The sequence below is a fragment of the Thunnus thynnus genome, chromosome 4 (assembly GCF_963924715.1).
Source record: "Thunnus thynnus chromosome 4, fThuThy2.1, whole genome shotgun sequence".
Lineage (NCBI taxonomy): Eukaryota > Metazoa > Chordata > Actinopteri > Scombriformes > Scombridae > Thunnus > Thunnus thynnus.
The window spans coordinates 10570213-10588350 of NC_089520.1; the positions used below are offsets into that span (position 1 = coordinate 10570213).

General features: G+C 40.0%; 1 protein-coding gene across 2 annotated transcripts in view; it reads right to left on the reverse strand.

The window, feature by feature from the left end:
• The window catches only part of LOC137181142 (membrane-associated guanylate kinase, WW and PDZ domain-containing protein 3-like), a 127447-nt gene that overhangs the window by 16358 nt on the left and 92951 nt on the right, over nucleotides 1-18138 (reverse strand). For both annotated transcript variants that reach the window (XM_067586565.1, XM_067586566.1), the window contains exons 4-8: nucleotides 14128-14334; nucleotides 10782-10950; nucleotides 5832-5911; nucleotides 4958-5015; nucleotides 3714-3820 (exon numbers count right to left, since the gene is read on the reverse strand). In XM_067586565.1, the coding sequence (XP_067442666.1) occupies nucleotides 3714-3820; nucleotides 4958-5015; nucleotides 5832-5911; nucleotides 10782-10950; nucleotides 14128-14334 (621 nt within the window). The remainder of the gene's footprint in view (nucleotides 1-3713; nucleotides 3821-4957; nucleotides 5016-5831; nucleotides 5912-10781; nucleotides 10951-14127; nucleotides 14335-18138) is intronic.

The window sequence follows — 18138 nt, forward strand, 5'->3', positions numbered from 1 at the left end:
AGTAAAACTGAAGCCAGCCCATGACAAATGATGCTCATTCCAGCAACTGTGCTGTATACTGAGAGAATGTGATGTGGCTGTCAGTCGCTGAGATGCCACAAAAAATCATTTTATTATCGCTTAGTCATTTTACCGAACAAGCTACCAATTCTTGTATATTCAAAGAGGAATGAACTGCTGCAAAACAATTCCACCAGAATGAAAAAAAACAAAATGTCTGCCCCCCCCCCGCGCCTGTATTGGACAATTTAAATAAAAAGAAAGTATCTAATTGATTTGGGTGTGTGAACCCCTTTTTTGGGCTTTTGACCTTGTGATTTGGTTACAACTACCCCTCCTCCCTAAAGTTTTTAGAAAAAATTTACTCAAACAGGACACTATTTTGGTGCTCTTGTGAACATTGGCAGCGTAGCGGTGTATATGAGATTAACTCAAATAACCTTCAGTGCCAATGTACATCATATTGACGGAACACATCACCCAGTGCAACCATGTGGCTCATTTATGTGTTTCTAATTTTTGGACAACAATGGAGGTCTGTAGCACTGAGAAATAAGATTAATCAGGCTTTGGCAACACAGAAAATATTTGCTAGTATTGAGAACCCGGTCCTAGAGCCAATTTGTTGTAAATTTTTGTATTTTCAGTGATTTATTAACAAAAACAAAAATATAAATATCAACAGCCTTATCCTTTAAGGTAACATGTCAAAGGTTATGATTCATACTTTGGCTAAATTTACACTTCAATGTGACTTTTGAGATCTGCTGCTAAAATTGGATTTTAAAAGACCATGTCAATGTACATTCACTGGCCACTTCATTAGGTACACCTGTGCAATCTAATGCAATCCAATACAACAACTCTGCCATAAATTCCACTTTTACAAAGCTTATACATTTTCAGTTTTTGTTGACATTGCCAGAAATTTGATAATTCTACTTCATGTTTATTATTGAGGTTGTAGTGGGTGGTGGTGGTGTACTGGGGTGCATTATATTGGATGGTAATTCTAATATTTTGTCTAATATTTTGACCTCAAGAAAAACTGAAAATGTGTAAGCTTCGTAAATGTAGAATTTATGGCAGAGTTGTTGTAATGGATTGCATTAGATTGCACAGGTGTTCCTAATGAAGTGGCTGGTGAGTGTATGTCTACACCTCGCCTAAAATAGCTGCTCTGTGTATGTAAATCTACAGTTGCATATCTTCCTCCTCTCTCTCTTTATCTTTTTCCATTGCCTGTATGCACACGGTGACTGTACATGTTTCTATTTACATATCTATTTTTTTTAAGATCACAACAGCAACTTTCTAGTTTGGCTGGAAAGTAACAACTGCACACTTTCCCTCTTTCCCTTCAGATTTATAAACACTAACTTTCCGAGGCATGTGTGAGGAATTTAAATGCAGGCACTCTCATGCTATCAAATGGTTCAGCGGTCATAAACATCCACTGCAGACATGAACGGCTGTGAGTCAGTGTAAGTTATCACAGTCAGTATGGACTCCACATGTCCACAATGCTTCATGGATCAAGAAAAGCTCATTTACATAATCACATTCAAATTGCTTGATAAACTCATCATGGAATGTTTTTTTTTTCTTTTGCTTCCTCCCAGTGAGAGCTGAAATAACCATTTGTGTGTGAAGAAAAATAAGTAGTGGAAGGAGAAAGAGAAAGAAATAGATGAAGGAAGTGAGTATGGCATGTGCAAGCCTGTACTTGTGTGGGAGAGTCCAAGGAAGGTCCCCATGCCAATGTTTGTGGGCAGACTTTGAAAGCCAGAGGCAGACAAAACCATCAGATCCACCGCATCATACAGCCATGGTTTTTGATTTCTCATGTGTGACTAAATTGTGTTTTAAATCTCCAGTGACATTATTCAGCATAATTGGGAAGACACCTCTCTTACTACATCAATAGAGCAACAGCAGCTGCTGTTGAATGCACCTTCATCAGCAGGATTTAAAAAGAACTGCCCTTGCAAGGTCAATAGTTGACTAACAGGGAAAGTACCAAGTACATAATGTCAACAACCAGTCAGAACAAAGCAGATATTGAACATGCGGGCACAAAGCCTGCCATGTTGGCTAACTGACAAACATTAAGTACAGTCTTCTCCACACGCTTAGCTGCAGCAAACACCTCAAATAATATGGAACTCCAAAATTGCCAATAATGAATACTGTACATAAATAATACATCTTGAAATAAAAGTGACACTAGAAAAGAAGCCACTATCAAATAAAATCTTTTGAAAACAGAAACAGAGAATACTATAATGAAGTAAATGAACTCCAGTAAAACAGTTACTGTGAAAATAAGAATGTTTCATAAATTATTCATAAAAATGAGTTGAGTTTTAATAATTCATCAGATTTTTTGGTTCATTTTAATAGGTTTCTGTACATAATCATATGTCTAATTCCTTTCTTTAATAGTAGTCATTTCCATAAAACTCCCAGGGAATCTCATACCTTGGAATACTACAAAAGTCTCTTTTATAGTTAGTTACACCTCAGGCAAGAAATGCCTGAGGTGTAACCGTCGACTGATGATGCTTTGGTTTCATCATAGCAACTGTCTGACAGCTCACTAGGTTGTGTAATGGGTAATCAGGGGCGAGGTGGTGAATTTCCTCAGTCCTCACACACCTGAGCAGAGGGATGTCTGATTATGCTTGGCCTCTCTGACGTGCTGTTCCACCAGCTGTTGCCACATGCACTGCTAAAAGCAAGCCTCCTCCCCTGCATTCCCTCTCTCACTCCCTGAAACCCTGCCAGCGTTACGAGCCTGTCTATCTCCACTGCTGCCGCACTGTAATCTATTATACATCCATTGTAATGAAAACATACTTAATTCATAATGTTTATTGCAGGAGAAAAATGGCTTGTCAACCTAAAGAGCAGACCATCACTGCAGCACTGACAAAAACTTTTATTATATGAGCGAACAATGGAAGAAAAGGCCCATTTTGACAACCTATTAATGGTTGAGGCTGCTTGAAGGTTGACGCATTAGGCTGACCTTGCATGAAACAATGATGTGCCTACTGCTTTCTTTTCCCAGAAAACATATTTATCATCACACTGACTTAGGTGAAAGGCTCGGCCTACACACAATGCATAAGCCAAAGTAATTAAACTACAGTTATATTTTAGACAATTAGCTGATGCTCATGTCAAGAGTGATTTGTAGTGAGCACAAAAATAGAATAAGCTCAGTGAAACAGTATCAAGTCTCTGACAATTCTCTCAATTCATAAGCAGACAATAGAGGCCGAATTAGCATACAAAGGGTAGCAGAAGGTAATAGAGTATCAAAAAAGACTTTCATCATTTTTCATTTTAGATGACTTCATACTCACTGAAATTTTTTGGGATGTTGTTTTTACCCAGACAGACAATGACAGTCAGAAAGCTGGTGGAGGCATATAGTTATACATGTATTTGCATGTCTTGGAGACCTGAGAGAGGTGAAACCCATGAGACAGGGCTCAATATGTCATGATGTTTTTAAAGGTCACCATCCCATGTGTTAGAATTGCAATGTGGCATTTGCAGATTTCCATGTGTGCAAAATCTAATTCTGTGAGTCCTTTAAACAAATCCTCTGCAGTTATGACATATTGGGTGTTTTTTTTTCCACCTAACAATCCAAATAGAGATGAGGTTGAAAGGGGTGACATCTTCTGCAGTGCTGTTTTTACCTTGAACGGGTGCTGCTGTGGCTTGTTGGATCACAGCTGTCTCCTGGCTCAGCTTCTTCTTTGCCTCTAGGACCGGGTTCTCAAACTGGGTTTTTTGGTTGATGTGGCTGCAACATAAACAGGGTCAGATGTAGGGAATAGAAACTTACAAACACCTACACAATATATACATACCCACCTCTCACTTATAGACCATTTTTCTGCAATTAATTATGTATGCACATAAACCTTTTCTAATTTTTCTAATAGAGGGATGCTATAGTGGCGCCATTATAGATATATTCATTAACACTGCACGTATACAGTATAGATTGGCTTGGCTTGCCATTTAATATTGTAGGAAATGAAGCTCCCGACTGCCAGCAACATCCTGTTCCTCTACAACAAAGTAAACAGCCTGCTGTCCCTATACAAACCAAAGCCATTGTTTCACAGTGAGCTCATTTCAAGCTAAAGCACTGGCAGCAACAAGCTCCATCTATATGCCATTGACTCTCCTTGTCCAAAGTTTCTCTCTCATGTCATGTCTACCTAAGAGGGATCCTTCTGCAGTCTGAGCAATAAAACAACGTGACCATTCCTATTTTCTTTTCATCACAACAGATTGCTACCTCTCCTTCCAGCTCCCTCTCTCCTCCCTCCATGCATTCTTGTTGAAAAGCTCCCCACTTCTCTCTACTGCTGCTACAATGGCTGTGTTTCACTGATTTCCTGCTGGGGTTTTGAGCACAAAAACAAATTTTTCACACAGACAATATAAAGAGACGTACACACAGACTTACATTCTATACACACATGCTGACACGCATACTTACACAAACATTGGCAGAACACAGTGAGAGCACAATCAGCGTTGTGTTCGTATACAGGTCACTGCAATGTTACCCACAGAGTTTCATTTTGCCACCCACTGATAAACAATGGGAAAATCCTGATCAGGATCTTCAACTGTTCTCCAGGTAAATGCTTCTATCTGTTACATAACTCAGAGCATCCTCACCCGAGATAAACAAAATGAGCTATGTGCTAGATCCATTTATTTATTTTTAGACAATATTGATTTATGCCGGTCTACTGCTAATGTACACTAAGCAGTGTAATATGCACTCATACTCTGATCCTTCTGGTGAAATTCACTTGTGCGTTGTGTGCATCTGTGAGGAACGAGTGTGATAGCGCTGTTTGTGATGATGGCAGCTGAGGTGCTTAAAAATTACATGAATCAATAAATCAATAAAACTTACTCAACGTAGTATGTGCCGTACTGTGGATCGTCAATTTCCTCCCAACCGTAAGGTAACTCTGCAAGAAGAGAAATGAGTGCTATTGTGTTTAGTCGCAAGGGGAAAGATGCAAATAAAGGGCAAGCAGAAAGATCACAAAATGGAAGAAAGAAGAGGAAGAGCGGGCTCAGTATTTGGTAGATAGTCATCTGAGAGTTGTAACCCAGTCAGCTTGGTGGTGTGGTAGTTACCAGTGTATTTTTTCCCCTTGACTGGGACATTTAGCATAAGAAAGTAGCCATGAAAATAGCCTACAATAATTTAGTGAACATTTCTGTGGTTTCGACAAGCAGGCCGGCTGGAATGGCTGATGTACGTTATGCCCTGATGAACATATCAGGCAGAAGGGGAGAAAAAAAAAAGAGAGAGAGAAAAGAGCTCTTCACGCAAGAGAGAGCTTTCGAGTTGCTTTTCAGAAGCAACACACCAACTAGCTTTCCGACCGCCTGTAAAAAATCCATTAAAACCAAGCTGGAAGGGTCCCACTCTTTCAGCTGTGGCCACTCTCTGTCTCTGCTTGCACTTAAGCCCACATTAGCATCCTGGGGATACAAAAGCACCTCTGGAATTCCTTAAACTAGACCCCAGCTCTAGAATTCCCAAAAAAATAGGCCACATGACTGATGCTTAGGGTTACTCTTAAGTGACATGTAATTTCAAAAGGATGTTATACTCATATTTGACCCTGGTTGGTGATTTGATTAACTGTGTGAAAATGTGTGATGGATCATGTAATGCACGTACAGCAGAGGTATGCCCTTGTGTAAATACATGTGCAGTAGTTAATGGAATGTCTATGCTTGAGTGGACCTGCTGAGTAGTGCAGTCTACATACCTCCATCCTCACACTTCTCAGGGGGCTTCGCCTTCTTCGCCAAGCGGGGGTCCAACCACGTGGTCGTCTTGGTATTGTGACTGCAGAGCACACAGAGCAGCCAGTAAACATCAACAATAAAGAGCTGCGCCAGCAGAGAAAGCACTATTGAGGCACGAGACGAGTAGCCAGTGACAGAAACACAGCAACTGTAGTCTCATGTGTAATATGCTCTTGTGCACAAGGCTTACTGGATTCATCAACAAACATCTGATCCATTGGTTTACATTCAGCTGTCACATTACCGTGTTTATGGTTAGGTGGCCTTTTCAGAGGGGAGGAAAACCCTCTGAATGTGAAACACGACAAACTCATTTATACTCAAATGTGTTACACAACTAGGGTGTGTAATCAGGAGGAAAATCACAATGGTCTTCTGATATCTTCAGAGACAAGTGGCTTAGAGCCAAACATGAATAAAACACACAGGCTTTCACATGCACGCAGGCGTGCATGTATGTACACCCACCCACATATAGGCCTCTAAGAGAGGTTTGTTTACTCATTTGTTCAAAAATCTAAGTATTGATTGGTTTAGTGAAAGAGCTTAACGTATCTTTATGAGAGATTCAAAAGCTGTGTTGTTACTGTAGGTAAGAAAAACCATTTGAAACAACTGTAGCATTAACTTGGAATGCAGTTGAGTATTTATACCTTCCTCAAGCTCTGGGATTCATTTACACCATCAATTTGAGGCCTTGAATAATTTAAACTCCTGTTGGTCAAGTTTGTTATCATGGACGGATGAGTACGTGTATATTTATTCAATTCACTCTTATTTCCTTTTCATTATAAATTGTTTTTGATGAGCTGCAAATGTTTTCATCACTCTGAGACGAGAAATAATGTTTCTTGTACATCACAAACCCATCATTACCCACCAAAGATCTTTCTTAAACCTACTGTCAGGCTGATGAGATACTGACAGAAACATTTATCTGTGTTTCATTATGCAAAAGGAGGATACCGGTAAATACAATGCTGTATGACATCAGATATACAAACAAGATTTTAATTTTTAATATCACAACTTACAACGTACCCCTTTGCAATTGTAAGATGACACAATTAACGTAAGTAACAGCACTCAAGTTGTCAGTTGCCCTATATTTCAACCCATGCAGAACATGGACTGTACTCTAGTGTGCTTTATTAAAAATATCATCATCACTAAAACCTTGTTTTTTTTTTCAGAAAGACATCATTACTCTACTCAGCAGTCATCACAGGGTCGTTTTCTGTTGCCTCCATGTAGAACTAGTTTGATACAGGGGATAGTTAATTATCGAGCAATAGTGGCATGGAATTACTGAGTTTTTTGGTTTCAGAAAGTAATACAACATGTTTAAACAAAAAGTTAAGATTGAATTTGTTTACACAAGGAATAGTGTAGAACATTATATGACATTATATGTTTTTTCTGTTCTCGAAGATGTGACTGGATCTAGGGAGCTATCCATCCCACTTTTATTTGTGATTTAGTTAATGAGTTGCTAATTTATTTCTTTTCTCAATTATTTAAGAGATGACATTATTATATAGAGCTACTGTATGTATTAGATGGCTTTGGGTTATGCATCATGAGTCTTATTGTGAGTATGAATGTTATAGTTGTGTATTGATGTATTTCTGTTATTGAAGTATTGTTTACTTATGGGGACCCCAGGAAGAGTAGCCACTGTTACAATACAGTGGCTAATGGAGATCTGAATAAACAAACAAACTTTACCTGATCAAGCAAACATCATACTTACCTGTAGATATGTTATTGCCCATCAACACTGTACAATTTATATTCAGTTTAGATCAGCAAAAAAAGGGTAGAAAAACAAAAAACAAACAAACAAACAAACAAAAACATAAAAGATGAGGCTGTTGTTATTCTATACTGTTCTTATTGTCATCAAATCCCATTTAAAGAACAAAACCATGTATTTTGTCCATTTCTTAGTACTTTCCAACGCCCCAAGCCCATGGCACCTACTGAAGATGTGCAGTAAATCTTTAAAAAAATATATTGTTTATTACATTTTAAAAAAGGTCCTGTAATTTCCAAAGGCAGCTGGCCACATTACTCTAACAGGATTATATAGTGTATTTGTTGGGGACCATTTTCAGCCGTGGATTTATACGCATTTGATGCTCTAATGATTATTTATGGCAGCAGGATGGCGTATGTGGGATTGACACAAAATAAACTATGATGACCCTGTTCATCATAATGTAGGAACATGTCACCCAGTGCAACAGTGTTTAGGTTTTGGACAACAATGGAGCTCTATGGTACAGAGGATTATGTTTGCACTTTTTTTTTTAACAATATGTTTATTGATTTTTCTTTTTCAACAGAAAATGTATAAGTAAATATATTACATGAAAAATAACATCTGCATACGACAAACACAGGGCAATAACCACACAAAGAAATTAACAGCATGAAAAGAAAAAAAAAAGTCAACTAAAATAAATAAATAATAAAAACAAAAATGAAACATTTCAAGCAAAAAAAGAAGTGGTACAGAAGCAGAAAAACAAACAAAATGACCTTTGACAGCGGACTGATCCAATAGGATAGAACATAATTGGGACATGTTTCAAATGAATTACAGTGCCACAAAGCCAGTCAGATAACTCTCTCCACCAACCCACACAGACACGAAGCAGAGCGAGTTACCCAGAATTCCCATCATTAGCCAGTATTTCATCCACATTACTTTGCTTAACAAAATCCAAAAATAGTTGCTTCAAATCTTTTTGAAAATGTCTTGTTTACCCTTAACCATATATGTTATCTTTTCAATTGTCCGGCAAGACGACATTTCCTGAGCCGTTTGCCAATGCTAGGCCTGTTCACACTTTTCCAAGTGAGAGCAATCAGGCGCTTTGCTTGCAATAAGCACACATCTATAAGTGCTTGTAGCTACATTGTTCTTTAGATAAGGATTGGATGGATATAACCCCAGGATATACACTTTGGGATAGAGAGGCAAATTTACTGATATTATTTGGGATATCGTATAGGATACCTCCTTTCAAAAGTCTTTCATTTTTTCACAGTCCCACAAACAGAGTCCCTTTAGAGTGACTGCACACATCTGACTTTGTACTATTAAACCTATTTAGCTTAGCAGGAGTTACATACATTTGCATTAACCAGTTGTATTGTAATAGTGTTAGCTGAGCATTCACAGTCTGTGTCTGACTTAGTGCAGATGCTACTCCACTCATCTAGTGATATATCCTCCTGGGTATCTTCCCTCCAAGAATTCAGTTTGTGCACAGATGATTCAGTTGAGCCAGACACTGGCATATTGTACACAGCTGAAATTCTGCCCTTATCATTACAATGGTTTGAGATATTATTTTCTAAAGTGGAAAGACGGGGGGTTCTCCTTAGCAGTAAATATTCAAAAAAAAAAAAAGATTTTTAGAAATGTCATAGTTCTCAAATGTCAAAAAATCTTATCTTTATACAAGTCTAGAACATTCCAGTCCCTCGCTGGCCCAAAGTTGGAAACCTGGATCAGTTCTCCCTGGAGTGAAACTCTGCTTTCCCCATATGGGACTAAAGCATGAGAAAGAATGTATTTCACCCTGAAATTTCCGTGCCTCAAACCAAACATTAATTGCATTCAAAACAAAGGGATTCTCTGTTTGTTTTCTTAGTTTCTTGATATCAGCTGAGTAAATGTAGAGGTTGAGGGGCAATTTGGGTACAACTGAAGTCTTTTCATGTTCGCGCTTCTACTGTTTGCAAGGCAGACCACTAGTTTCAGTTCATGCAAGCTAATTTAGAAGTAAAAGTGCAAAATGTGGTGCAAGTAATTACTATTTTCATTGTCAATTTATCTATTGATTATTTTTTTTACATTAATCATTTTATTGTTTATAAAATGTCAGAGAATAAGGACAAATCAATCAATCAAGTTTGTCACATGTAATCATATAAGGTGCAATCACAGTGAAATGTAATCCTGCCGGTTCCTTCAATTTGTGTAAAGTAAAGTATATTTAAATAAATATATGTGTATGATGGACCAAATCAGGCAGTGCAGTGAAAGCGCCAGTCCTCCCATTCATTTGAATGGGGGTTGTGTGTTTAGGCTGCAGGGTTTTGGCTGCAGCGCTGTTGCACTGGCATATGGAAAGAAAGTTGATCCAGAGTCAACTTTTGGAGAATCGCAACCCAACGTCACACTGTGGTGGCCAATCACAGCCAGCGATCAGACTGATCAGAGCAGAAAAAACCCTGCCATTAGGGAGTACAAAGATGTTACTAGGAGGAGGGGAGGACATATCTCTTCGTTTGATAACGTTAAAAGTAAAGTTAGATTTTGCTGTCGGCTTCCTGACCCATTTTAAAAAAGATGAGAGAGAGAGAGAGAGAGAGAGCAGTTGTGGTCGAGTGAGCTAGAGAGTGAATGAAGAGAGGGAGCAGTGGTAGTGAGAAGGCCAGTGAATCAGATCAATAAAATGTAATTTTCTGAATGTTTCACAGTGGTTAATTTCTAGAGCACAAACACGCCAAAATCTCCACAAACCTCCGCTGCACCACCTGATTTGGTCTGAATACGGCCTTAGGCAGTGACCTTGTTCAGGATCCTTGTGGCCTGAAGGTAGAAGCTCTTTCTGAGCCCAAAGGTGTCCTCTCCCAATTTTTTATTCTGTCTGAATGACAGTTTAAAATCCATAAGAACTCAGTTTATAATTGTGTAAGATACAGAAAGCCGCAAATCTTCATATTGGAAGATGACGGAACCTTCAAACATCTGGCATTTTTATCTGATAAAACACTTAAAATTAGTTGACTGATTGCTAAAAATGCTGAATTGGTGATGATCAATTAGTTAGTGTACTAATTGTTTCAGCTCTAAATGGTCACATGACCCATGGGTTGTGTCTTTAACTTACTCTATGAAGTAAACCATGCCGGTCTCAGTGTAAGCCATCTCCCAGTTAAGGGGCAGGGGCTCCAGGCTGTCATCGCGGGGAAGTGAGCTCCATGTGCGGAAGTCCATGGTGCTGCTGGACTGAGTGTAGCTGGGAACCGCTTTCCTCCAGTCTGCCCCCTCTTTGTGCTCTGGAAAGAGAGGGGTGGAAGGCCAAGGAAAGGGGGAAAAACCAGGAGAAAACAGAGCAGACAGAGCAGAAGGTTAGCCTACAGAAGTACCTCTGCTCTCTTGCTTTCCTGCCTGCTGCAGGGAGCAGAGGGAGGGAATATGTCGTTCACAGGATTTGCATGTGAGTGATGGTGTATGTGTGTTTGCCAAAGGGCTGTTTTGCATTTGCATGTGCACATACTGTTAATTCTTCTCCCTATGTGTATGTGTACATTCCCTGTGGGTTGCAACGATAGAGGCAGGGATTCACATTAGAAAGGGCCATTTGAGCCCCAAGGCAGTTTCTGTATGATAATATTGCATTTCACATATATTCTACTGAATTGGTAGACACTCCTTTTTAATGAGAAACTGCTCTACAATACACATGAAACATACAACAAAGGCCATCCTAATTCACTTAGCACTTCATGCCTTCCCTCAGAAGATGGTTATAAAGGGATGAAACGCAAGTGCTTTTCATCCCTTTCTTTTTATGTGGAACTAACCTTCTCACAACAGAGTATGATGCCAAAAGATGTTACGCACACCACAAAAAAGCATTTCTGGGGGATGTATTTCCTAAAGATCATTCCACCTGAATTTTAGACTGAGTCAAAAATTGATAAAAATCCAATCACAGAGCCCCACAGCAGCATCAACATGCTGGTTATTTGAAGAATCTGAAACACTTTCTTCTATACCCTCTCCGATCAAAAAATAAACATTTGTGCTACATATTTAAAGACACAAACACGTGGAGGAAATGCAGATGGCATGTTTGAAGATGCCGTTATGTGCTCTAGCCATGCAAACACTTCGAGAACCAGCTTGAGGGCAGTGCCTGAAGGAGAGCTGAAGTCATCAGTAAGGTTCACCGGGGGAAAGCCCATTGGTCTGAGGACCCATTGTTCCGAAACCCTAATAGTTCAAAAAATGTCCCATTGCCCATTAGTCCGATGGCCTGTCATCCCAAAAACAAACGCCCATTGCTCCATTTTGCTCCAAAAATACACAGTCTGAGGGGGTACACTGCTATTATTTATGGTTAGGTGTTCTGATGACGCTACCTCTGTCGTTTTTTTGGGTTATGGTTAGGGTTAGTACGTGCTAAATGCACAAAATACACTAAAAAGCAAACATTTTGTAAATGGTACCTTGGTGTTTGCACGTCAAAATATAATAAGATTTTAAGGGCAAAAAACTCCAGGGAGAGTGTGTATTTTTGGAGCAACAGGCGTTCGGAGCAGTGGGCTTTTGTTTTCAGGATAACTTTTGGTCCAATGGGAAGTTTCTTCAAACTATTGGAGTTTCAGAATAATGGGCTGTCAGACCAATGGCATGGCACCGTTCACAGTGGGGTGAGAGCCCACTTGATGATACAAGTCATATGGGTTATGGAGCGTCTGCAGGGGTAGAGGAGGGATGATAAGGACAGTCTGAGGAAAGATGGGGGAAGCTGCAGTCAAGAGTTTAGAGACTTAGAGCTCACATTTTCCATTAACCTCTTTTTTCATTCGACCATAACCCTGCCCATCTATGGCTGGTCTTCTCTGCTACAGCTGTGGGCTGAAGCTGAGCAGTCATTTATGACTGGTTTCTTTCCATAAAAAGAACTCCTGGATGTCTGGGCATCGTTTTGTGTTTGATTTCAATATGACAGAGCAGTTGGGTAAACAGGCTTTGGATTTCTGTGAATCTGTACAGCTGAGCAAGCAGTGTTTGAGCCATGACTGTCAAAACAATGTTTCATTCTGTCAAAAAAAAGAAAAAAAAAAAAGAAAAAAAAAAACAACTCAAAACATTTTCAGCTTGGACTTGCCTCAATGTTAACCCCAATTCTCTTTCTGTAACAGCTCAGGTATTGTGCACAGTATGTAACCTATTTCTGTTGCACGGTTGTTCTCCTTGTGAGCATTAAGGACAGATTCGCTCCTCGGAGAGCTGAGGAGTTGTCCTGATTGATCACACACACAGTGCCCTGCTCTCAGTATGAGATTTTCTCAAGGTGACCTGCACTTTGTTAACTTTTGTTAAATTAACAGTAACGACATTGCAAGTGGAAAGTTTATCAAAGGTATAATGATCACATTTGAATGTGTTTAATGTAACACTGCATATCAGTCATGTACAGTCACTAAATGTGGCTCAGAGATCAGTATTAAAAAGTCAGTTCATCCAAATTATAAAAAAAAACATTTCCTCACTATTACCTCTTGTGGTATCTAGTCATGCAGATTTTTTTTTGTTTTATTTACCTAGAATTTGGAATTTAACTGTGGTGAAAGAGGGCAGAGGATTATCTGGGGAAACTGGTTTTGGAAAGAAATGTTGAATATTTATAATTTTTATAATGTGAGCTAGAGGTCTTCATGGGTAAAGTAAATCCAACTAATCAAGGCCAAACTCAACCAAGGCCAGGTTCAAATTATATTCAGTCTAATCAGGTTGGGTAGGATGGATCCAAGATCCGACTGGCGACATTGAGAAAATAATCAGAGCTGTTATTGTCTCTTTATTTGGATCTGTTTGAGTCAACAAATCTAATCAAACTATCCTTGGGTCAATGTGCATATGTCTGGTCCTGCATTTTGGACTCATTACCTTGAGCACCACCATTGTACCGGGGTACTTGCAAAAATCAGAAACAAAGATGGCTATCAGAACAAATACAGCCCAAAGTATCTGCATTGCTGGATAGTAGCAGAGGTAAGTTCAGTAATATGTTTTTTAATTTGAGTTACCTGGTCCTTTAAACAGCATTGCAGATCAAATCCCTTCAGTTTCATATTAGTTGTTTAACACAAATAAATATTTGAAACTGACTTATAGAGTTTTCACCAATAGCTAGATTTATATCTGTAACATACTGTATCTCCCCCATATGGCATTTAATTAAGAAGAAAATGTGTAAATATCATTTGATCTTTTAATGCTGTTTTATGTGACAGATTGAGATATGCATAGTATTGTAGTGTCCACAAACATCCACTGTGTCCATCAAACTGTACAATCTGCAACAAGCCGACGTCTTTAAGTCTTATGAAAGAAACCTAAGAGTGACACTGACCCAACGTAGCAATTCCACAACCAAAGGACAGAGTATGGCAGAAATCAAGTTATTTAACGTGACATTCTGTGCTTTGACATTTACTGACCAGGCAATCCATTGACCAGCGGTGGCCTCTCATCATCGTCCTCCTCCTCGGGGACAGCGCTGTCCTTCCTGTCCATCTTACTGACTGAGGTGGTGCGTTTCCTGGGGACCTCGCCACCATAGTCTTCATCAAACAGCACCTGATCCACCAGGTCAGGCTGAACCAGGTTAGGTTCCGCCGGAGGCTTCGGGGTCCCATAGTAGTTACCTTACAAAGCAAAAGGATTGGAGGAACAGAGAGAGGAAGAGAAGAGGGAGAGCAGGGGACAGAGACTTGCTTTTAAAACAATATAATCATGAACAGATAAGGAACCATATAAAAAGGAAGCTGGAGTGTGGTCCAACATGTAAAAAAAAAGCTACAGGTATGCCATAAATGGTACAATATCTATCTATACGTAATGTGAAGGAAGGAGACACAGTTAGGAAGATCATTCACTGTATCTAACATCATCCAAATTCACTTGATTTAAATCAAAAAATAATTCTCTAAATGTCACACACCAGCAGTCAAGATTGACTATTTACAAGATTCAGAGGTCTGCTTCCTCTGCATGATTTTCACGTCTCTTAACCCCCTGCTTTGTTTTCCTTCAATAACTGCACCACAGGGCTGTCATGACTCATGTAACATTAAAATCACTTCACTTGGAATTTGCCAGCAACTAATTACACTGATCATTGAATACAGCAATTATCTATCTCTCAGCTTGCTTTTTTTTTCTAATGAAGAAAAACCTTGTGTTACGGATTATAAATATTCAGTGGGATAACAGTGCTCCGTAAAGAGAGGGGGGAGAGTGCAAAACTCTGGTAAATTATTTGCTCATTTAGCACATGAGGTGATCCATCTACAGTATGTATGGTTGGTGAGCAGTATGTGGAACTCAATTTAGGTATAGAATAAGTAATTATTCAACCTCCATTAGGATTATAAATAATGTGCATACTAATTTATATCCCTACCATTTATAATGATTATTTGTTTGCTAAATGCTGCTCTGTCAGATATGTTTACGCATTAATATCAAATTACTTTTTGGCAATCCATTTGTTAAGGTCAAATATTTACTCGGTTCTTACAATAAGCAATCATCAGATTGAGCCTACTCAGCTAAATCATGATTTATAATTAGATTAATTAAAGAATAGAGAGAGATACCGCTGGGAAATAGGGATTTTCAGCAATTTAATTAGCCTCCATAAACTTGATCTTATTTTCATTTGGACCCAGCTGCATATGGGACCATGGTATTATCAACCTTTGATGTACTTAACTGTGAACATGTAGACATCACAAATGCTGTACTGTAAGAGCAACATTTATCAACTCCAGATCTTTTTATAGCTTGGTACAAAGAGGGAAAGCTGACAACCGCATGCATGCCAGGAAGAACAGAGGGCTCGGAGGAAAACATCACAGTCATTTCAGCAGCTTTACAGCACGATACTGTAACACCGCAACAGCTTTTTTGATAAGTGAGCCCATCTCGAGGCCGGCCTCATCTCCTCAGGCGTGCCAACTACAATATACAGCAAACTGGGTTAATGCAGCTATGCTCGTCTTCCTCAAAGCAGTGGGAAGGTTGAGGAGGAGAAGGAGGCTGGATGAAAGCCTGCCCCTCCCCCCTTGTTGCTCAACTCTCTGTTTACTAAGCGACACTCATCCGCATTTGTCAAAGATGGCTTCATTAACAGGGGTGGCACAACGATAGCAAGGAGAGATTGGGTCTGCTGGCTAATCCCCGCCTGTCTCCTGCCACACGCTGACATTCATCAGCCAGACGCTACCTCCGTGATTAATTACTAACAAACATGTCTCTTGGCCCCTGATAAATGTGTGTCGCAGATATAGAGGTGTGTGAATGCAGCGCGTCAGAGAAGATTTGTGGTACCATTTGCCTTTATAAATGGAGGGAAGCCTCATAAGCTGATGAGCAGGGGAGCTTGTCCGACGTTACTTGTGATCCTCATGTCACAGGGTTGATGAGCCAGAAAGAGTGAGCCTCCCCTTTCAAACTGCGTGCAAGCAATTTCATGGTGGTGGAATCAGCTACTGGTAATGAAAAGGCTCCTGTTCTCAAGGGCACTATGCATAAGCTACACAAGGTCATGAGCAGACTTTTATCTTGCCAAGATCATGAACAGACACTGACACTTACACAGTCACACAGCCACACAACCAGCCACTCAGTATAGCATATATTTCTACCAATGCATGAATTTTGCATACTCATTCATGTCCAATTGGATCTCCAGGTGTGTTTTACTTCCTCGTTAAAATACTACTTATCATCACGATGGGGATTCCAACAACAGGTTTGAAGTGGATCTTTATTTGGCAGAATTTTGTGTTCCTGGTAGCAGATTACAGATGACATTTGTCAGAAAAACCCAAAACAACACCCTCAGCATGTGTCGGAGTTCATTTTTCTGGCAACTATCCCTCCAGTCTTGCACTTCACTGCACTGGACTATTCAGTTGTTGTCCGGCTGCTCTGTTCTGTGACCTAACCTGAACCTAAGAGGCGCCGAGACTGAGGAGGGACCAAAATCCCAGAAAGACTCGCTCTCAGCACTTGGCGCAGATGGCTGATGTGTCTGCTTGGCAGACAACTGGGACCCTCTAGACCAACATGGAGCCGCCAGCATGTACCCTACAAATCATAGAGCAGGCAGGACTCACAGAAACTGTATTACCCTGGCTATGGGAATGGATGTGTGCTGTGTTGTAACCTCTGATCAGCCTTACTTTAGACAGAGTGGGAGATTTACCCGTTGGATAGCAGGATGGATAAAAAGTGGAGGAGCTTGTATTTAAGTTGGAATTATGTGTACAACACATTAAATGACTCCTGTAAAATATTTTGTAGTAGAGAAAAACCGTTATACATGAACCATTAACATAATGAGCATTCAGGCAAGTCAATTGGGACTATTAGTGAGACCATTATGATTAGCTAAGAATCCCATTAGCTCAGTACCTTGAGCACAGTTCACTTACTGTACACTTATAAACTGAAGGTAACGCAAAAGATCTTCACAGAAGGAATGCAACTCATCTAACCTATACAAGAGGATGTCTGACCTTGTTTATTTTCCTCTTTTCAGAGAAAAAAAGAGGCTGCACTTCAAGTACAACTAAATGGACTAAATCCCGTTCCTCGATCCGATTACTTCCAGCTCCTCTTTGAGTTCACTGTGCTGCTGAGAGATCAACACTCTCTGCCACAGTAGCCGTACAGAGCTTGTGCTGACTGGGCTTTACAGGAAGGAAGGAGGAGGGGGCAACTACTATCAGAGTGTTTAGTCCTCTCTCAGGGATAGTATACTGAAACCTTCCAACTTTTAGCTAATCCACACATCTATGCACAGCCAAGGCAGTCCAGCTTCCACTGCAAAGTGGGTTTCCATTGGGAGCTCAGCACGCCTCTACTGTATATCATCTCTCTCTTTCTCTCTGTTATATGCACTTCCTCAGTTTGCTCTCCATCTCTCCCTCTCTACCCATAGTCAACCTCTCTATAAAGGTGTAAATCCCGCCTGGCTTCAGTTCACAGATGAAGGACAGCTCGTGGGCGACTTGGCAGCTCCTGAAACCTGATCTTCGAGTTCTTAGATGATCTATTCCGACACAAGGAAGGGCAAGATTTGCTCTGTGTGCTTGTGTGAGTGTGTACTTGTGTGTGTGTGTGTTTAATGTCATTGCTGCCACCATGCTATAAGGATGAGGGGTGGGGGGGCAGACACCTTATCACTGGGATCAGAGACTGTTGGAAGAACCTGCCTCAACAGGTCCAGATCATCGAAATATGCACTCCACCATCTCTGGATGTGCGCACACAAACCTCAACAAATACACATAAGCAGAAACACACTTGTGCACACTCAGAGGAAGCTGCTCTCAGCCTTAAGGCGCTTTCTCTCTTGGATGAGGATTTGACTTTATCTTTTAATTCTTCATCATATAGGAAGTGTGAGACGCAGCTGAATGGGAATGAGAGAATGGTGC